This window comes from Schistocerca americana, chromosome 1 (genome assembly GCF_021461395.2).
Source record: "Schistocerca americana isolate TAMUIC-IGC-003095 chromosome 1, iqSchAmer2.1, whole genome shotgun sequence".
Classification (NCBI taxonomy): Eukaryota; Metazoa; Arthropoda; class Insecta; order Orthoptera; family Acrididae; genus Schistocerca; species Schistocerca americana.
In genome coordinates this window covers 423,145,405-423,162,361 of record NC_060119.1, presented here as the reverse complement: position 1 = coordinate 423,162,361, position 16,957 = coordinate 423,145,405, and the positions used below count along the sequence as shown (strand labels likewise).

Sequence of the window (16,957 nt, the reverse complement as noted above, 5' to 3'; positions counted from 1 at the left end):
AAGTAAACCAAAGGAAATTCATCGGCAAATCTGCGAAGTTTACGGACAAAATACTATGAGTGATTCAATGGTTAGAAGATGGGTCAGACTGTTCAGTGAAGGACGTGATCAAGTGCACGATGAAGAACGAAGTTGACGCCCATCTGTGGTTACTGATGAACTGGTTCACATAATTGAAGAGAAGATTAAGCACAACCGTAAGAGTACACTTACTACCCTTGTTATGGAAGTTCCGCAAATCTCACGATCACTAATTCATGAAATTGTTACTCTCGAAAGGTGTTGTTTTTTTCCACGATAATACCCGACCTCACACGACGAATGAGACCAAATAACTCTTACGGGAATTTCACCGGGACGCGTTTGATCATCCTCCGTACAGCCCGGACCTCGCTCCTAACGACTTTCATTTCTTCTTACACCTAAAATCTGTCCTTGGTGGTCAGCACTTCAACGATGATGACGAGCTGAAAGAACATGTTACCACATGGTTGAATACACAGGCGGAACCTTCTATGAAGAAGGCATACAAAAACTTGTGCCACGCTATGACAAGTGCCTACAAAATTTCGGAAGCTGTGTAGAAAAGTAATTTAACAGTTGAAGACTTTTGTACAATACATTTTTTTTTGTATCTGTACACGTTTGTTTTATATAACCAAACGGAACTTACTTTGTGGACGACCTTCATATTTCGTCCTGTGAGTTTACGAGGACATAATTTCAGACTGTTGAATCAAAAATACGATATCCACATTCATATTAATAATATAAAAAGATGTACTTTGCATATAGTATTGAAATATGCTTACCATTTAAGTATCAAAGTTTCTACCTTGAAAGTACTAAGTGATATCATTTGTTTGTGGTACAATAAGTTGTGTATCATTCCCTTCAGATTGTGCTCTTGGGGTATGACACGTTTCCACACACATACAGTCACATCAAAAATGGCAAATTAGTAATCTTGCTCCCCATTGGGGGTCAGTTTCTGTCGATCCTCATAATTGTATTACTTTTATATTCTGAAACACAATAGAAACTTTACGCAGTTATATAAAAATTTTGGGTTCTTCGCTTGGTAAAGCAAGAGGTATGAAAAGCAGGTCAGTATGCAACAACTGGGTGCGATGCCAAGAAGGAAGGGCCACTGATGTAGCATATAATATGGCTGCAAGACGAGGTAGTTAATTGCTGAAGTCTGGCTGTCCAATACAGCAGAATGATATCACAGAGAAAGGAGGATTCCATCATTGTGTTGACACACAGAGTGGAGTATGAAGGCATATCTTGGCCGCAAAAATAACTAATCAGTATACTGACTGCAAAATACGTCTGTCACTGCTCCTGGAAGGCGAAGCTGAGACGCTTTTCGGCTGCAATTAGGGCGACTGAAGAAGCTGACCAGACAAGAAAAGCAGCTTAGGCGACATCATAGCCGCCTCACAGTGGCAAATCATATGGCCCAGCGTTATAAGAATTGTACTCCTGTTCCAGAGGATGTATGCTAGTCTGCCGCTGACGAGTTCAGAGGAGGGCTTGTCTTGTCCGGGATCTACTCAGTTTTCAGTCGTCCAACCTGGAGGTTGGATCTTGCCACAAAGTGCATCAGTTCTCTGAATCACCTTAGGCCACGATACGGTGCAATGGTAATTACCGTGAATGAGGAACCCTTCTTCATCGCAGTTTAATCATCTGAAGACCATTTCAAAAGCTACAGAAAATAGTTACGATAAAATGTGTACACTTTGCCTGGCACCTTTCTCTATTCTGAACTTGTTATTTTCGTTAAGCAATCGAACGAAAGCGGTAGTCTTGTTGCAAATATTCTTCGGCAAATTGATGAAGCTTTTTCTGTACTCAGTGGTTCACCAATGCTGCCAACATAAGGCAAAAAGTTATGAAAAATTTTGTAGTTTGTAGTTGAAAATCGGCACCTGTTTTTGGAAGTTCAGATCGTGTCCTCTCACAAGGTATTACCATACAAAAAATTGCCTCACACTAATTTGCTCACTCTGATCCCTGATTCGAATTTTTATGATTTCATTTAGATTGCCTTCGGCCCCCGATTGCTGAGGTCACAAACGGAACTCCCGGGTTCGGTTCCCGGCGGGCTCAGGGATTTTCACCTGCCTCGAAATGACTGGGTGTTTGTGTTGTCCTTATCATTTCATCCTAATTCATGAAACTGGCGAGATTGGGCTGAGCAAAGGTTGGGAATTTGTACGGGCGCTGATAACCGCGCAGCTGAGCGCCCCACAAACCAAAGTTTCGTCATCATCAGTTTACTTCTTTGACAGGAATAGACTCCCATTCTCAATAAAACGCCATCCAAACTAGACAGTAAACGAGCAGTCACCATTACATGAGGGACTGCAACATCTGCAGGAAGATGCTACTCTCAGTAACGAATTAATCCACTGACAGAAATGGAAATTGCTAGATTCTGAAGCATCATTCCGGTGTTTATCAAATTTTGTGAAGATGTCCAGCATATAACGGCTTTTAATAATTGAACTTCCATCCCATTCCGAATTAGATCCATCACCTACATCAGTAAAAAGTGTGACCACCCATGGGCATCAACACACTCGGGAAGCAGTCTCTAAATGTCGTCTTAAGGAATTTCTTGCGATGGCTGAAACACATGTTGAAGGTTGCTGGCAGCAGGTTGGTATGAAAATACAGGGTCTTTCAAAAAGAATATACGTATTTCGAACGCATATATTTATTAAACAGTAAGACATAGAACTATTAAACTTGCAATAAACCTTTACGAATCTTTTAAGTTTAGAGTACAGATGTTCATTACGTCCTTCACTATCGATACGAAAGGTGTCACATCGGAACTCCAGTTCCTCCCATAACTGGGTATGCATGTCCATCGACACTGATGTTATGGCAGTACGGATCAGATTCTTCGTCTCTTCTGGGTCGTTTGGTATTGCTGATGCATAAACTCGTCTTTAATGAAACGCCACAGGAAAAAGTCACAGGGCGACAAATCCGGTGACATGGGGGCCATCCGAGAAGCGTTAAGTCGCTGGCTGTTTGACGACCGGTCCAGCGGCTCTGTAGAGTTTCATTCAGATATTCACGCACTTGGCGACTCCAGTGGCGGGGATGTTTTGTCGTGTTGAAAAACGAAGTTGCCCTCGTTCAGCCTCGAAGATAATCATTTTTGTTCAAAGTGGTTCAAATGGCTCTAAGCACTATGGGACTTAACATCTGAGGTCATCAGTCCCTTAGACTTAGAACTACGTAAACCTAACTAACCTAAGGACATCACACACATCCATGCCCGAGGCAGGATTCGATCCTGCAACCGTAGCAGCCGCGTGGTTCCGGACTGTAGTGCCTAGAACCGCTTGGCCACAACGGCCGGCCAATCAGCTTTGTAGCATAGCAACATACTGATGACAGATAACTGTGTTTCCATCAAAGATGGATTGGCCCTAAAAATGTGAGAGAGATATCGCACAAAACACCTTGACTCCGGGTGAATCTCGTACATGTTCAGTGTGTGCATGGGGGTTCTGTAGGTCCAAATTCGAGCGCTGTGTTTGTTTACTTTCCCACCAACGAGGAAAACTTGACAAGTGCCAAAACGCGATTTCCCAGAGACTTAGTGGAAGAGGATTCATAATAAGCGAACACATGTTTCAACTTATCCGTAGATATCCGCCTCTGAGAAAACTACCGTCAAAGTTTTCGACGCAACTGAGACACATTTTAGCGCGCTACCAGGGACAGTCCAACTATTGGTACAGTGGATAGCGTGACGGCTTCTCAGTTTTGCATCCCATTTTAGAAAACTAGTTAGCGTTTTTATTTTTATCATTTATCCATCCATGATCGTAGAAGGTTATTACGTGAATGTTTCTTATCAGGTTAGGGGATACAAAGGCGCTATATTAATTGTAAAATTACAACTGGATTTCAAAACAAGAGACCTACATTCATTATAGATGTGTTATGGTATTTTCAGGGTTTAAAATCTTTTTAAATTCTCATATTTCAGTCTCATATCAGTTTTTAATTCTTTTATTTTATTGTTATATTTATTCTTCAGGAAGTTTTTGTGCATTCATCAGGATGATACCGATCGTAAAGGCATTCGAAACATATGTAGAAATTCCGAACAATACGAGTATCGCGCGAAAGCAGGTTTGCCATAGCGACATTTCTTCATAGGAATCTCAGTCGGCAAAGAAACGCCGTTGACATCGCTGAAAATACCACGCTTTGGGAGTAATTTAGCGGCAAACCACACATAACGGATCACTTTTCCGAAAACTGGCGCTTGCTGCTGAGTGCAGATCAAGATACACAGGAAATTCAGTGAAAACTATTCGAAATATTTTTTTCTATTCATTTATTGTCTTTTTTTAATTCATTCGCTATGCAGTTGGCAGACGAATAAGGAAAACATTATTTCAATGTACTATGTAAAATATTCGTATGGAAATCTTTTATGGACATGGGTAGGTAAAAGAAAAACCGAAATAAAAATAATAATACTAATAATAATCTGGTTTCGCACGCGGAGCGCAAAAGTGTCAAGCTGTGTCGCTAGCCACTGTGCCACCACTTCATTTCTGCCGCTTCTTCGCTAAAATCTTCATAAAGTACCTCGAAACCTTTGACCGTTGTTTTCTCAGGAACGGTCGAGTATCTACGGATAACCCGAGAGACGTTTTCGCTTAATTTGACACCTCTTCCACTGAGCCCAGTTCCTGAGAAATCGAGTTATGGCACTATCCGCGTTCTCCTCATAAACTGCAAAGGCGGTTCATCGTTGAACACGTAGCACTGTACGAAAGTATCATCATTGTCGATAGCATACTGAAGCTCGTCAGCACATGCCACAAGTTGGCATTAGTCGTAATGACGTAGAGCCTGTCACAGCTGTCATTTTTAGCGGTTCATAACCAACCGACGTCTCAAACCACCAAATTGTTGTTGTTGGCGGTTGTAACTCCCGACTGGGACGACGAGTCGATGTTGTAGGACTAAGCTGAAAAGCGGTTTCAATTCGTGCAACATTTTCGTCACAAACATGAAGGCGGTCACGACTTCTGTGTGTGCACACTATCGACAATATCTGCTTTGGTACCTCAACCTGAAACATCTTTGCAATGCAATCACGGAATTACGCTTCGCAAAATCGAGAACATAAAATTATTCCTGCTGCGGAATAGCAATTTCGCAACAAGCCGTGGGGTAGCGATAATTTTGACAACCTAATAATTTGTAATACTTATATTCTTTTAGAAACACCCTGTATAAGTCTTCCCACTGTGTTCCAGACATGTTCTGTGGGTGACACATCGGAGAACTGAGTAAAATAGTCACGAATCCGTACATCGCTCTAGACGTTTGCAGTGTGAACTACAGCGCTGGGACCTTGCATCGTCCTGCTGCAGTATACCATTTAGTAATCTGCTCATGAGTGGTAAGGCAAAAGAGTTTACTATTCTTACGACGTACTAGTGGGCATTCAGCTTCCTTCAGCAATTATCAAACCAGTTCTGTAACAAAATACAACAGTTCTTCACACCATGTTTCTAGAAGTCGCAGAGTATGGGACACGAGAATCGTTGCTTGCTGTGGCCTTTCAGCAGGTTGTCTATAGACACGTAGGCGTCGACCTGACCGCCACAAACAAAAGCGGTACTCACTGCTGAGCACCATGGAATGCCACTTAATATCCCAGCTGACTCTGGCTGGCGATAAAAGACGCTTGGCAACTTCAGATCTCACCCCAGCTTCTACTACAGAACGCTGAAAAATAATGTCTCCGAATTTTTTATATGAAAACGCTTAAAGCTTTTTGAGTAAAACAGACTTTACTAGCTTTCTATATCTTTATTCTTCAAGTATACATCTTTATTTCTCAACATAGTCAACTGGCGATGTACACATTTTTCCCGATGAGGGACCAGTTTGTTGATACCGTCACTGTACAATGTTTGCCTTCGTTGGCGGAGCCACAGTCTCACCTCTGCTTGTACCGCTTCATCCTCGGAAGTGTTCTTCACGTTTTGAATCCACACGAAAATTGGATGGGGCCAAGTCGGGACAGTACGGAGGATGACCGGTGACAGTGAACACAAGGTGTTGGATTTATGTAAATGTCGCAGCGCTCGCGTGTGGTCTGGCATTGTAATGCTGAAAGAGATGGTGTTCTATGTATGGACTAACTTTTCAAATTCGAACCTCGATTACAGCATACTGTTTCTCACGCAGCAACATAGCTACGTTAGACACGGCCATGTTACACGGTACAATTGGAAGCCATCTAGCGGCAGGGGACTGCAAATATGTAGACATGAAGAATATAGAGCTAGAATGTTAATTACGTTTGTTTTATTTAAAAATCTTTAAGAGTTTTCACACACAAACTCGGAGGCATTACTTTTCAGAACACCGTGCTAGTAATCTGTTCCCGACGGTTAGTGGTGACACACCTCCTGTAACCTATGGCCGCACACCAAATTTAATCATCCGTATATCCTCTGTGGTGTAGTCCGTCTGGAATGACCAATGTCCACTCTTCTTGCCCAGCTGTTGCCTGAGTCTATCCTGTCAGTACTCGTTCTACAATCATTGCACTACCACCAACTGTCTGTGCGACTTGCCAGTACAGTCGTCCCACATCCTTTACGCCAATAATTCGACATTTATCAAAGACAGAAGAAGATGGTTGCTGTAGGTGCACGTGCTACGGATATGCTGCCTTGCGATCTCCACCATTAAACGCCAGTAACGTTAGACATATCCAATAGCCATCCTGGACTCCCAATGTTGTTCGTCTGTAGTAATGCCTTTTTTGTACTGAAAGTACTGAAAATAAGACCGCATAAGGATGAAATTTTAAACCATGCCACAGCATGCAAACACTTCAGTAAGTTCGGTCTTCATAGTTTAACACTTCCCATTTCCGCCAATGTGGACAGCTGCTAAGAGACTGAAAGAGACAAGACAAAGACAACTCAGTTTCGGGTCCAAGGAAGTGTCATGGCCACCTCCTTCACCAAGAAAAATTGTTAAAAGCCCTTATACTTTTACATATACCACTTTCAAATACCTCAGATAACTTTCGGATACAGTATCGTGAAAATGAAACCTCTAAAATGGAAAGGAATGGAATAAAATTGTAAAATTTCAAGCTATGTTTAACACAGGATATTTTTAGAGGACTAAGGCTACAAGTGCTACTGTGAGATGAAGAGGTTGGAACAGGAGAGAAGTTCATGGTGGACCGCATCAAACCAGTCAGAAGACTGATGACTCAAAAAAAAAGAATTAGTTTGAGGCTCCCATTCACAGGTTGATCATCTCTGCTGCCAACAAAAAATCCAACAATGTTCGGGATTTCACAGGTAGGACAGGCAAATCACAGGAAGGTGAATAAAGCGAGAGAGAAAGATCAGAGGTTTCCCTAAAAATAAATTTAAATAAAACAAGGCAGACTTTCCAAGCGTAGGCGAAAACGAACGAAGAAACAGCATTCCCCTCGTGTACACGCTCGCATAGATGAAGTCCTAACCTTGCGCTCAAAATCGTAGTGCTAAGTTAAATACTGATATTGGAGAATGCGGCCTTCAGTTTTATACCTTGTGTATTTTGATGTCGTCAGAGTTGTGAGAGTTAGTTGCTTCTGTACAAAAGGTAGTAAAATAAAAACGAGAAAGATACACTCCTGGAAATTGAAATAAGAACACCGTGAATTCATTGTCCCAGGAAGGGGAAACTTTATTGACACATTCCTGGGGTCAGATACATCACATGATCACACTGACAGAACCACAGGCACATAGACACAGGCAACAGAGCATGCACAATGTCGGCACTAGTACAGTGTATATCCACCTTTCGCAGCAATGCAGGCTGCTATTCTCCCATGGAGACGATCGTAGAGATGCTGGATGTAGTCTGTGGAACGGCTTGCCATGCCATTTCCACCTGGCGCCTCAGTTGGACCAGCGTTCGTGCTGGACGTGCAGACCGCGTGAGACGACGCTTCATCCAGTCCCAAACATGCTCAATGGGGGACAGATCCGGAGATCTTGCTGGCCAGGGTAGTTGACGTACACCTTCTAGAGCATGTTGGGTGGCACGGGATACATGCGGACGTGCATTGTCCTGTTGGAACAGCAAGTTCCCTTGCCGGTCTAGGAATGGTAGAACGGTGGGTTCGCTGACGGTTTGGATGTACCGTGCACTATTCAGTGTCCTCTCGACGATCACCAGTGGTGTACGGCCAGTGTAGGAGATCGCTCCCCACACCATGATGCCGGGTGTTGGCCCTGTGTGCCTCGGTCGTATGCAGTCCTGATTGTGGCGCTCACCTGCACGGCGCCAAACACGCATACGACCATCATTGGCACCAAGGCAGAAGCGACTCTCATCGCTGAAGACGACACGTCTCCATTCGTCCCTCCATTCACGCCTGTCGCGACACCACTGGAGGCGGGCTGCACGATGTTGGGGCGTGAGCGGAAGACGGCCTAACGGTGTGCGGGACCGTAGCCCAGCTTCATGGAGACGGTTGCGAATGGTCCTCTCCGATACCCCAGGAGCAACAGTGTCCCTAATTTGCTGGGAAGTGGCGGTGCGGTCCCCTACGGCACTGCGTAGGATCCTACGGTCTTGGCGTGCATCCGTGCGTCGCTGCGGTCCGGTCCCAGGTCGACGGGCACGTGCACCTTCCACCGACCACTGGCGACAACATCGATGTACTGTGGAGACCTCACGCCCCACGTGTTGAGCAATTCGGCGGTACGTCCACCCGGCCTCCCGCATGCCCACTATACGCCCTCGCTCAAAGTCCGTCAACTGCACATACGGTTCGCGTCCACGCTGTCGCGGCATGCTACCAGTGTTAAAGACTGCGATGGAGCTCCGTATGCCACGGCAAACTGGCTGACACTGACGGCGGCGGTGCACAAATGCTGCGCAGCTAGCGCCATTCGACGGCCAACACCGCGGTTCCTGGTGTGTCCGCTGTGCCGTGCGTGTGATCATTGCTTGTACAGCCCTCTCGCAGTGTCCGGAGCAAGTATGGTGGGTCTGACACACCGGTGTCAATGTGTTCTTTTTTCCATTTCCAGGAGTGTAGAAACAAATAAACAAACTGTTTATTATTTCAAAAGAAATCGCAATAATTGTTAATACGTTTATTGCACTGTGAGAGAAGACAGTTATTGCCTTCGTGGAAAAATGTTTGCGGTTGCCTCGAAGCCGTGATTGTATCCAGGCGTACACCTCTTCGTCCGAAGCGAGTCGACGGCCGCGCTTGGGCTTCAAAAATATGGAAATCGCATTACGCTTTCTGTCACTGCTGCGGTGGATGCTGCCGTCAGATATAACCGACGACAGATGCTGAAAAACATACTGCGCATGCTGAGCATCAATTGCAGTACTGCTCACGCCACCCTGACACAGCATCTGAAGCCCTCCACAGTCCGTGGGAGAGTAGAAGTTGAACAGAATGTCGACATCACTACAGCACCTGGAACGGTATCACGAAGAAGAATATCGTTTATGGTCCTTTATTGCCCCGGGAGATGATACACCAAGTCTTCATCTTCAGCTGGAGAGCAAGCGTCACAGCCATCAATGGAAGGACGTCGATTCGCCCCCACAGGTAAAATCCGAAGCCGTGCACAGCAGCGCCGGGAAAGTCATAATGACTTTTTCCTTTGGCTGCAGGGGCCCTGGAACACTGCACCACAATTAACGCACAGCAGTACGTGGACACTTTGCAAAAATTCAAGCGCGCCTTCAAGTTCAAACGGCCAGGAATGTTGACGAGTGGCATGTCCTGTTGCAGGATAATGTTGACAAGGTTGTTAGAGTGCACTGCAGAAGTTTCGCTGGGAACCCCTCACACATTCTCTATACGGCTCTGATCTCTCCCCATGAAATTTTCATATTGTTTGGAGCCCTGAAGAGAGACATTCGTGACTGTTGATTTGCTTCCAACGAAAAGATGCATGCCTGGGTGAGATCTTGTTTCCATACGCAACCGCAAATATTGATACATCGTTGTGTTCGGCGCCCACGCGCTACTGTTTATAATGGAACACTGAGATTACTACCGAGACCAAGGAGAAGAATAAAGTGAGGGTGAAAGGCGTTGCTTGGCGTGCTGTCCATGTTGGTTCTTGTGTTCTTATAGATGGTATTTTGAATTTCTCTCTTTTAAACAATAATAAATGTCATGGTAGTGGATGGCTTACCGCGGTTAATGCTTGCCGTGGAAGTACTGAGAGTATTGGTGTCCTCGAAAGTTTTAATAACCGTGGCGTCATTACCTACCATACTTATGATGTTGGTGAAGTTCTTAATAAGGATACTAAGACTTCTTATTATCATTCCACAATGCCTTTTGTATTGAGGAACCATGTCCGCCTCCGGTAGCTGAGTGGTCAGCGCGACAGAATGTCAACCCTAAGGGCCCGCGTTCGATTCCCGGCTGTGTCGGAGATTTTCTCCGCTCAGGGACTGGGTGCTGTGTTGTGTTGTGTTGTCCTAATCATCATTTCATCCCCATCGATGCGCAAGTCGCCGAAGTGGCGTCAAATCGAAAGACTTGCACCTGGCGAACGGTCTACCCGACGGGAGGCTCTAGTCACACGACATTTTTTTTTATTGAGGAACCATGGTTGTCGTAATGTGGCGCAAGACGAATTAATTTATGTCTGGTGTAAAGGATCTAGTGTATGCGAAAATATAAAAATTGCTGGTGATTTGGCACTGGCCGCCGTATCTCACAATGGGATAAATGCATTAACAGCTATGACAATCACTTTTGAAATAATAAACGGTTTATTTTTTCGGTCTGGTACGTGTCCATTCGACTGTCCCTTATACAGTGTCCACTCACATTAATATGACTACCAGCCATCAGCCTGAATAACCACCTTTTGCAGCGCGAACTGCTGCAAGACATGCAGTAAGGGTCATCGAGGTTCTAGAAGGTACCGACAGCGATGTGGAGACACATGGCGCGAATAGCCCTACCGACGTAGTACCACTGATTCTCGAGTGTGTTTCAATCTGGGGAGTTTGGTGGCCAGTGAAAGCGCGGTAAACTCATCCTGCTCCTTGAATCACTCCCTTATATTGCGAGCTGTGTGACATGTTGCATTGTCCTGCTGGTAAATGCCATCACGCCGAGGAAAAAACGAGCACGTTGGGGTGGACGCGATCCCCATGGACAGATACATAGTTTAGTTGATCCATTGCGCCTTCCAGCAAGACATGATAGCCCATGGCATGTCACAAAACATTCCCCAGACCATAATGCCCCCTCTTGGTTGCAGGGTGTTTGCTCTCAGAGGTTTCACGCCGTACACACCACCGGCCGCCTGTCCGATTGAGCATAAAAAGTGATTCACCTGAAAAAGCCACTAGTCGCTACTCACTGGACGTCCACTTCAGCACTGGTGTGCAAATTCCAGCCTTCGTCGCCGATGAACAGCAGTCAACGGGGGTGCATCAACCAGGCGCCTGCAGCTGAGACCCGTATTCGGCGACTTCCGCTGAACGGTCGTTGAGACGATTCGTTGGTAGCCCCTAGGTTCATTTGGGTGGTCAGCTGTTCAACAGATGCACGTCCATTCACACGTACGCATCTCCGCAGCCGTCATTCACCCCTGTCATCTATGGCCCGTGATGCACCCGAGTTGCCCGTGCGCCGGTTTTGGATAAAGCCATTTTGTGTACTTCAGTCACAGAAACACGCAAATAGCCATCTTTGGGCAAAAAGCCAATGAGTCTGCTCTGCCGAAGTCAGATAAATCGCTCCGTTTCTGCATTACGACAACGACAGCGCTGGTTTGCGAGTCCCCCGACATTCTTTATGACCCTCTACTGCTAGTGATGCCGCCTGCCTGCTGTGAGTGGTTGTTGCAGGTTGACGTCGAACTTAGGTGGTGGTCACATTAATGCGACTGGACCGTGTAGTTCTTAAACCAGCTGAATGAGATATATGAATCTTAATTTTTTTGACGAACGTTTTTCGGATCCTGTACTTCTCTGAACTGGTATTTCTTGAACGGTTTGCTCAATAGATGTACACTACTGGCCATTAAAATTGCTACACCAAGAAGAAATGCAGATGATAAACAGGTATTCATTGGACAAATATACTATACTAGAACTGACATCTGATTACATCTTCACGCAACTTGGGTGCGTAGATCCTGAGAAATCAGTACCCACAACTACCACCTCTGGCCGTAATAACGGCCTTGATACGCCTGGGACATTGAGTCAAACACAGCTTGGATCGCCTGTACAGGTACAGCTGCCCATGCAGCTTCAACACAATACCTCAGTTAACCAAGAGTAGTGACTGGCGTATTGTGACGAGCCAGTTGCTCGGCCACCATTGACCAGACGTTTTCAATTGGTGAGAGATGTGGAGAATGTGCTGACCAGGGCAGCAGTCGAACATTTTCTGTATCCAGAAAAGCCTGTACAGGACCTGCAACATGCGGTCGTGCATTATACTGTTGAAATGTAGGGTTTAGCAGGAATAGAATGAAGGGTAGAGCCGCGGGTCGTAACGCATCTGAAATGTAACGTCCACTGTTCAAAGTGCTGTCTATGCGAACAAGAGGTGACCGAGACGTGTAACCAATGGCATCCCTTACCATCACGCCAGGTGATACGCCAGTATGGCGATGACGAATACGCACTTCCAATGCGCGTTCACCGCGATGTCGCCAAACACGGATGCAACCATCAAGATGCTGTAAACAGAACCTGGATTCATCCGAAAAAATGACGTTTTGCCATTCGTGCACCCAGGTTCGTCGTTGAGAACACCATCGCAGGCGCTCCTGTCTGTGATGCAGCGTCAAGGGTAACTGCAGTCATGGTCTCCGAGCTGATAGTCCGTGCTGCTGCAAACGTCGTCGAACTGTTCGTGCAGATGGTTGTTGTCTTGCAAACGTCCCCATCTGTTGACTCAGGGATCGAGACGTGACTGCACGATCCGTTACAGCCATGCGGATAAGATGCCTGCTCGACTGCTAGTGATACGAGGCCGTTGGGATCCAGCACGGCGTTCCGCATTACCCTCCTGAGTCCACCGATTCCATATTCTGCTGACAGTCATTAGATCTCGACCAACGCGAGTACCAATGTTGCGATACGATAAACAGCAATCGCGATAGGCTACAATCCGACCTTTATCAAAGTCGGAAACGTGATGGTACGCATTTCTCCTCCTTACACGAGGCATCACAACAACATTTCACCAGGTAACGTCGGTCAACTGCTGTTTGTGTATGAGAAATTGGTTGGAAACTTTCCTCATATCAGCACGTTGTAGGTGTCGCCATCGGCGCCAACCTTGTGTGAATGCTCTGAAAAGCTAATCATTTGCATGTCACAGCATCTTCTTCCTGTCGGTTAAATTTCGCATCTGTAGCACGTCACCTTCGTGGTGTAGCAATTTTAATGGCCAGTAGTGTACTAATTGTTATCGTAAACATATTACAACTCACCTCAACCAAATCCTCAAAAGACTGTTATATCAACTTTCCACGTTCGGAATATACAAGCCGGAATATACAAGCTAATTACAAACCTAGCAACACATTTAGAGATCAAACTCATCAGTACTGCAACACTCCAAAATACAAAGGTGTTATCCTAGGCAGGTCTTTTACACATAACACCCATGTACGGAATGCGTCAAGTAAAAGCAAAACTGGAAGCGCCTGGGGTGCAGCAGTCCTCAGATCATCAGCTTTAGGTTTAGCTTTCCTACTCAGTCGCAGAATACCTCTGTTCCATCTGGCTAAACAGTGCTGACACTAAAATAATTGACACACAGTTCAGTCCAGTAATACTCCTCATAATATGGTGTATCCGTCCTGCGAAGACCCACTGGCTGCCGGTTCTACATTCTATTACCGTCCACAAGATGATCGCAGTCATTCTGAACGTGTGGACAAGGACAAAAAAAAAGACTCAAATTACCAATTCATTCAGAAATCTCATTACCAGCATCCCGGCGATTGAGCTCTAGAAAACCATCGTGGCGAACAGCAATCAGCCCGCTACATGCAAAATGCCTGGAACAATCAGTGACAGAAGCAAACTTCCTTGAAGCATCACCAAGCAATTAAAACTCACTGGGAGCGACCAGAATATTTTCATTCACTCCGCCGACAGTGGTGCAGACTGAATCGGATCGCAACTAACCGGGTAAGACGTGGAGCGTTACGGCGTCAGTGGGGTTGGAAGTCTCCCCTGAATGTCTCTGAGTCGAACAGCAGCAAACAGTACATCATGTAACATTTGAATGTTCCTTCGGAGCATTCAGAGGAACAATGGAAGACATTCATAATTTGTCTGCAGAAGCTTCCGACTTGATTTCAAACCTGTACTTACAGCTACAGTGCGCAGCGGAGTTAGAGGATCTCCTTTTCGAAACTGTAACTGCCTCCCACAGCTATGCATAAGAGTGAAATTTGAATCAAAGGTGCCTACAAGCTGCCTCTGTAATGTTGCAAAAGCGTGGCGCCTTGTGGCTTCACCCTCGGGTTCCGCAGTGCTCCAAGCAGCAAGGAGTCGACACATGCAACAAAAAAAAAGGTCTTAATTCGGTAGTTCACGTGAACTGGAAGGTGGGTTAATGACGTCACATTGGCACCAAATTTCACCAGAACGCTACCCAACGCCACTGTTGACGTGTCGCCCGGTAAGAAGATCGCTACAGTTCCTCTTACCCACGTTTCACCTGTTCTTTTGAAGTATCTGGAATGGCTGTCAGATCCGAGATACCCAACGTTGAAATCACGAAGTTTTCTTGCGGCCGACGGAAGAAAACATTTCAGACACAACGCCGCCCAGAATCGAAAACCTCAGGCGGTGGCACAAAGGACGTCAATGAAACCTCCCCTTCACCTGGGGCGCTGATTCCCTAAAAAAAAAAAAATGGTTCAAATGGCTCTGAGCACTATGGGACTTAACTTCTAAGGTCATCGGTCCCCTAGAACTTAGAACTACTTAAACCTAACTAACCTAAGGACATCACACACATCCATGCCCGAGGCAGGATTCGAACCTGCGACCGCAGCGGTCGTGCGGTTCCGGACTGTAGCGCCTAGAACCGCTCAGCCACCTCGACCGGCGCTGATTCCCACACATTTCGTGGGTGCAAACGACAGTTCTGAATGCGCTGAGCAACAAGAATGTCCTTCGCAAACTTTGACACTGCCAACACCTTCGGACATTTCAACCCTTCTCTAAGGACTTCGTGGGGCTGCATCCCCACTGAACGCGATTGCACCCTTTTGGAGCGCAGCGCGACCACAATTTTGGCTCTCTTGTACAGGCTGGAGCCACTAGGGACCGTTCAAAACCATTCGACGAAACTTGAAAGTGATTCGAAGCAGCAAATACTTATGCTTTTTCAAGCCTACTGTTCTCTGTCCTCCTGGCTTGGGAGGGGAATGCAGCATTAACATGTGCTTGAATAAAACGTTCCATGAGGCTGTAGTCCCACAATGTCCTTAGAGAAGAGTTGAACTTCTCGCTCCCGGGTTCCCGGGTTCGATTCCCGGCGGGCAGGGATTTTCTATGCTTCGTGATGACTGGGTGTTGTGTGATGTACTTAGGTTAGTTAGGTTTAAGTAGTTCTAAGTTCTAGGGGACTGATGACCATAGACGTTAAGTCCCATAGTGCTCAGAGCCATTTGAACCATTTTTTTGAGGAGCTGAACGTCCGAGAGTATCAGCAGTGTCCAAGGCAGTCAGGAATATCTTCCTGTTGCTTATTATTCTGTGTAGTGTGGTTTCCAACCACGAACTGTGCGGGAATCAACGCAACGAAGGAAAGGGATGGTCTCATTGACGCCCTCTATGCTACCCCCTGAGGCCTTTTCGTGTCGATTCTAAGCGGCAGTAAGTCTGAAATGTTTTCCTCGGCCACCCACAATAAAACCGCTTGATTTCAACGCTGTGTGCCGCGGTTCTGAGCTCCATCGCTGAGGATAAGAGGGAATGTGGGTAAGAGGGGCTGTGACAACCTTCTCGCCGTGTGACACTTCCACAGCTGCTTTGGAAGTTTTGTGGTGAAATTTGGTGCCAATGTGACATTTTTAAGCCGTCTTGTAGTTCACGTGAGCTTCTGAGGCGTGGCCTTGTCTTCGCAAGTGTCGACACCTTTCAGTTTGAAGCACATTTGTGCGTCGCAATGGGAGAGAATAATAGGGTGACCTTTTAATTCTGTTGCGCAGTCTACAAATACGTAACGAACCTGAGATCGTGTGTATCTGTGTAGAAATGTATATAGTGCAGCATTTCATTTCTCATCATGCGATAAATAAATAAATTATTACATTAAAATTCTTTGTATCTTCTGTTACTATTATTGTCGTGAGCATCTGCGGCTTCTAAAAGAGGGGGTGGCGGCAGGGTGGTTGGGGAGGGGGAGGGGGAGGGGGAGAGATTGCAGCCAGCTGTGGCCGCTGCCCCTAGAGCCGAACTCTGGATCCGCGACGAGAGAAATACCGTAAAGCAGGACGCGCTACGTGAGCTTCATATCGTACGAGGGAAGGGGGATGCAAAGCAAAGAACGTACAACAAAGACAAAACACCTGCGTGCGAATAACACATCGCCGGAGAGGCAGGGTGAGTTGCGATGAATAATGGACACGTGGAGACACCAGCGCAGCGCTCGGCCAGCAGAGGAAACACGAGCGGGCAATGCATGGGGGAAGAGCCGTGTCTGGTTCCCACCAAGAGTACCGAGGGCCAGCCCTACAGAAGTGTGCGTGTGTCTCAAGCCTGCCAACTGTTACATATTCACGTCACGTAAGATACGGACAGCAAGGCACTTTCTGGAGAATTTTCTGTGCTGTTTCTATTTCCGTTACCTTGTAGTATAACTAGTGACCACCAGAGCGTCTGCATCGCTAGAAAAGCA

At 46.1% G+C, this 16,957-nt stretch overlaps 1 protein-coding gene across 1 annotated transcript in view; it reads right to left on the bottom strand.

Moving 5' to 3' along the window:
* Positions 1-16,573, bottom strand: part of LOC124557027 (sodium channel protein Nach-like) — a 220,649-nt gene extending 204,076 nt beyond the window's left edge. Inside the window, exon 1 of the mRNA XM_047130894.1 lies at positions 16,563-16,573. Within this exon, the coding sequence (XP_046986850.1) occupies positions 16,563-16,573 (11 nt within the window). The remainder of the gene's footprint in view (positions 1-16,562) is intronic.
* Positions 16,574-16,957: the final 384 nt, after the last annotated feature.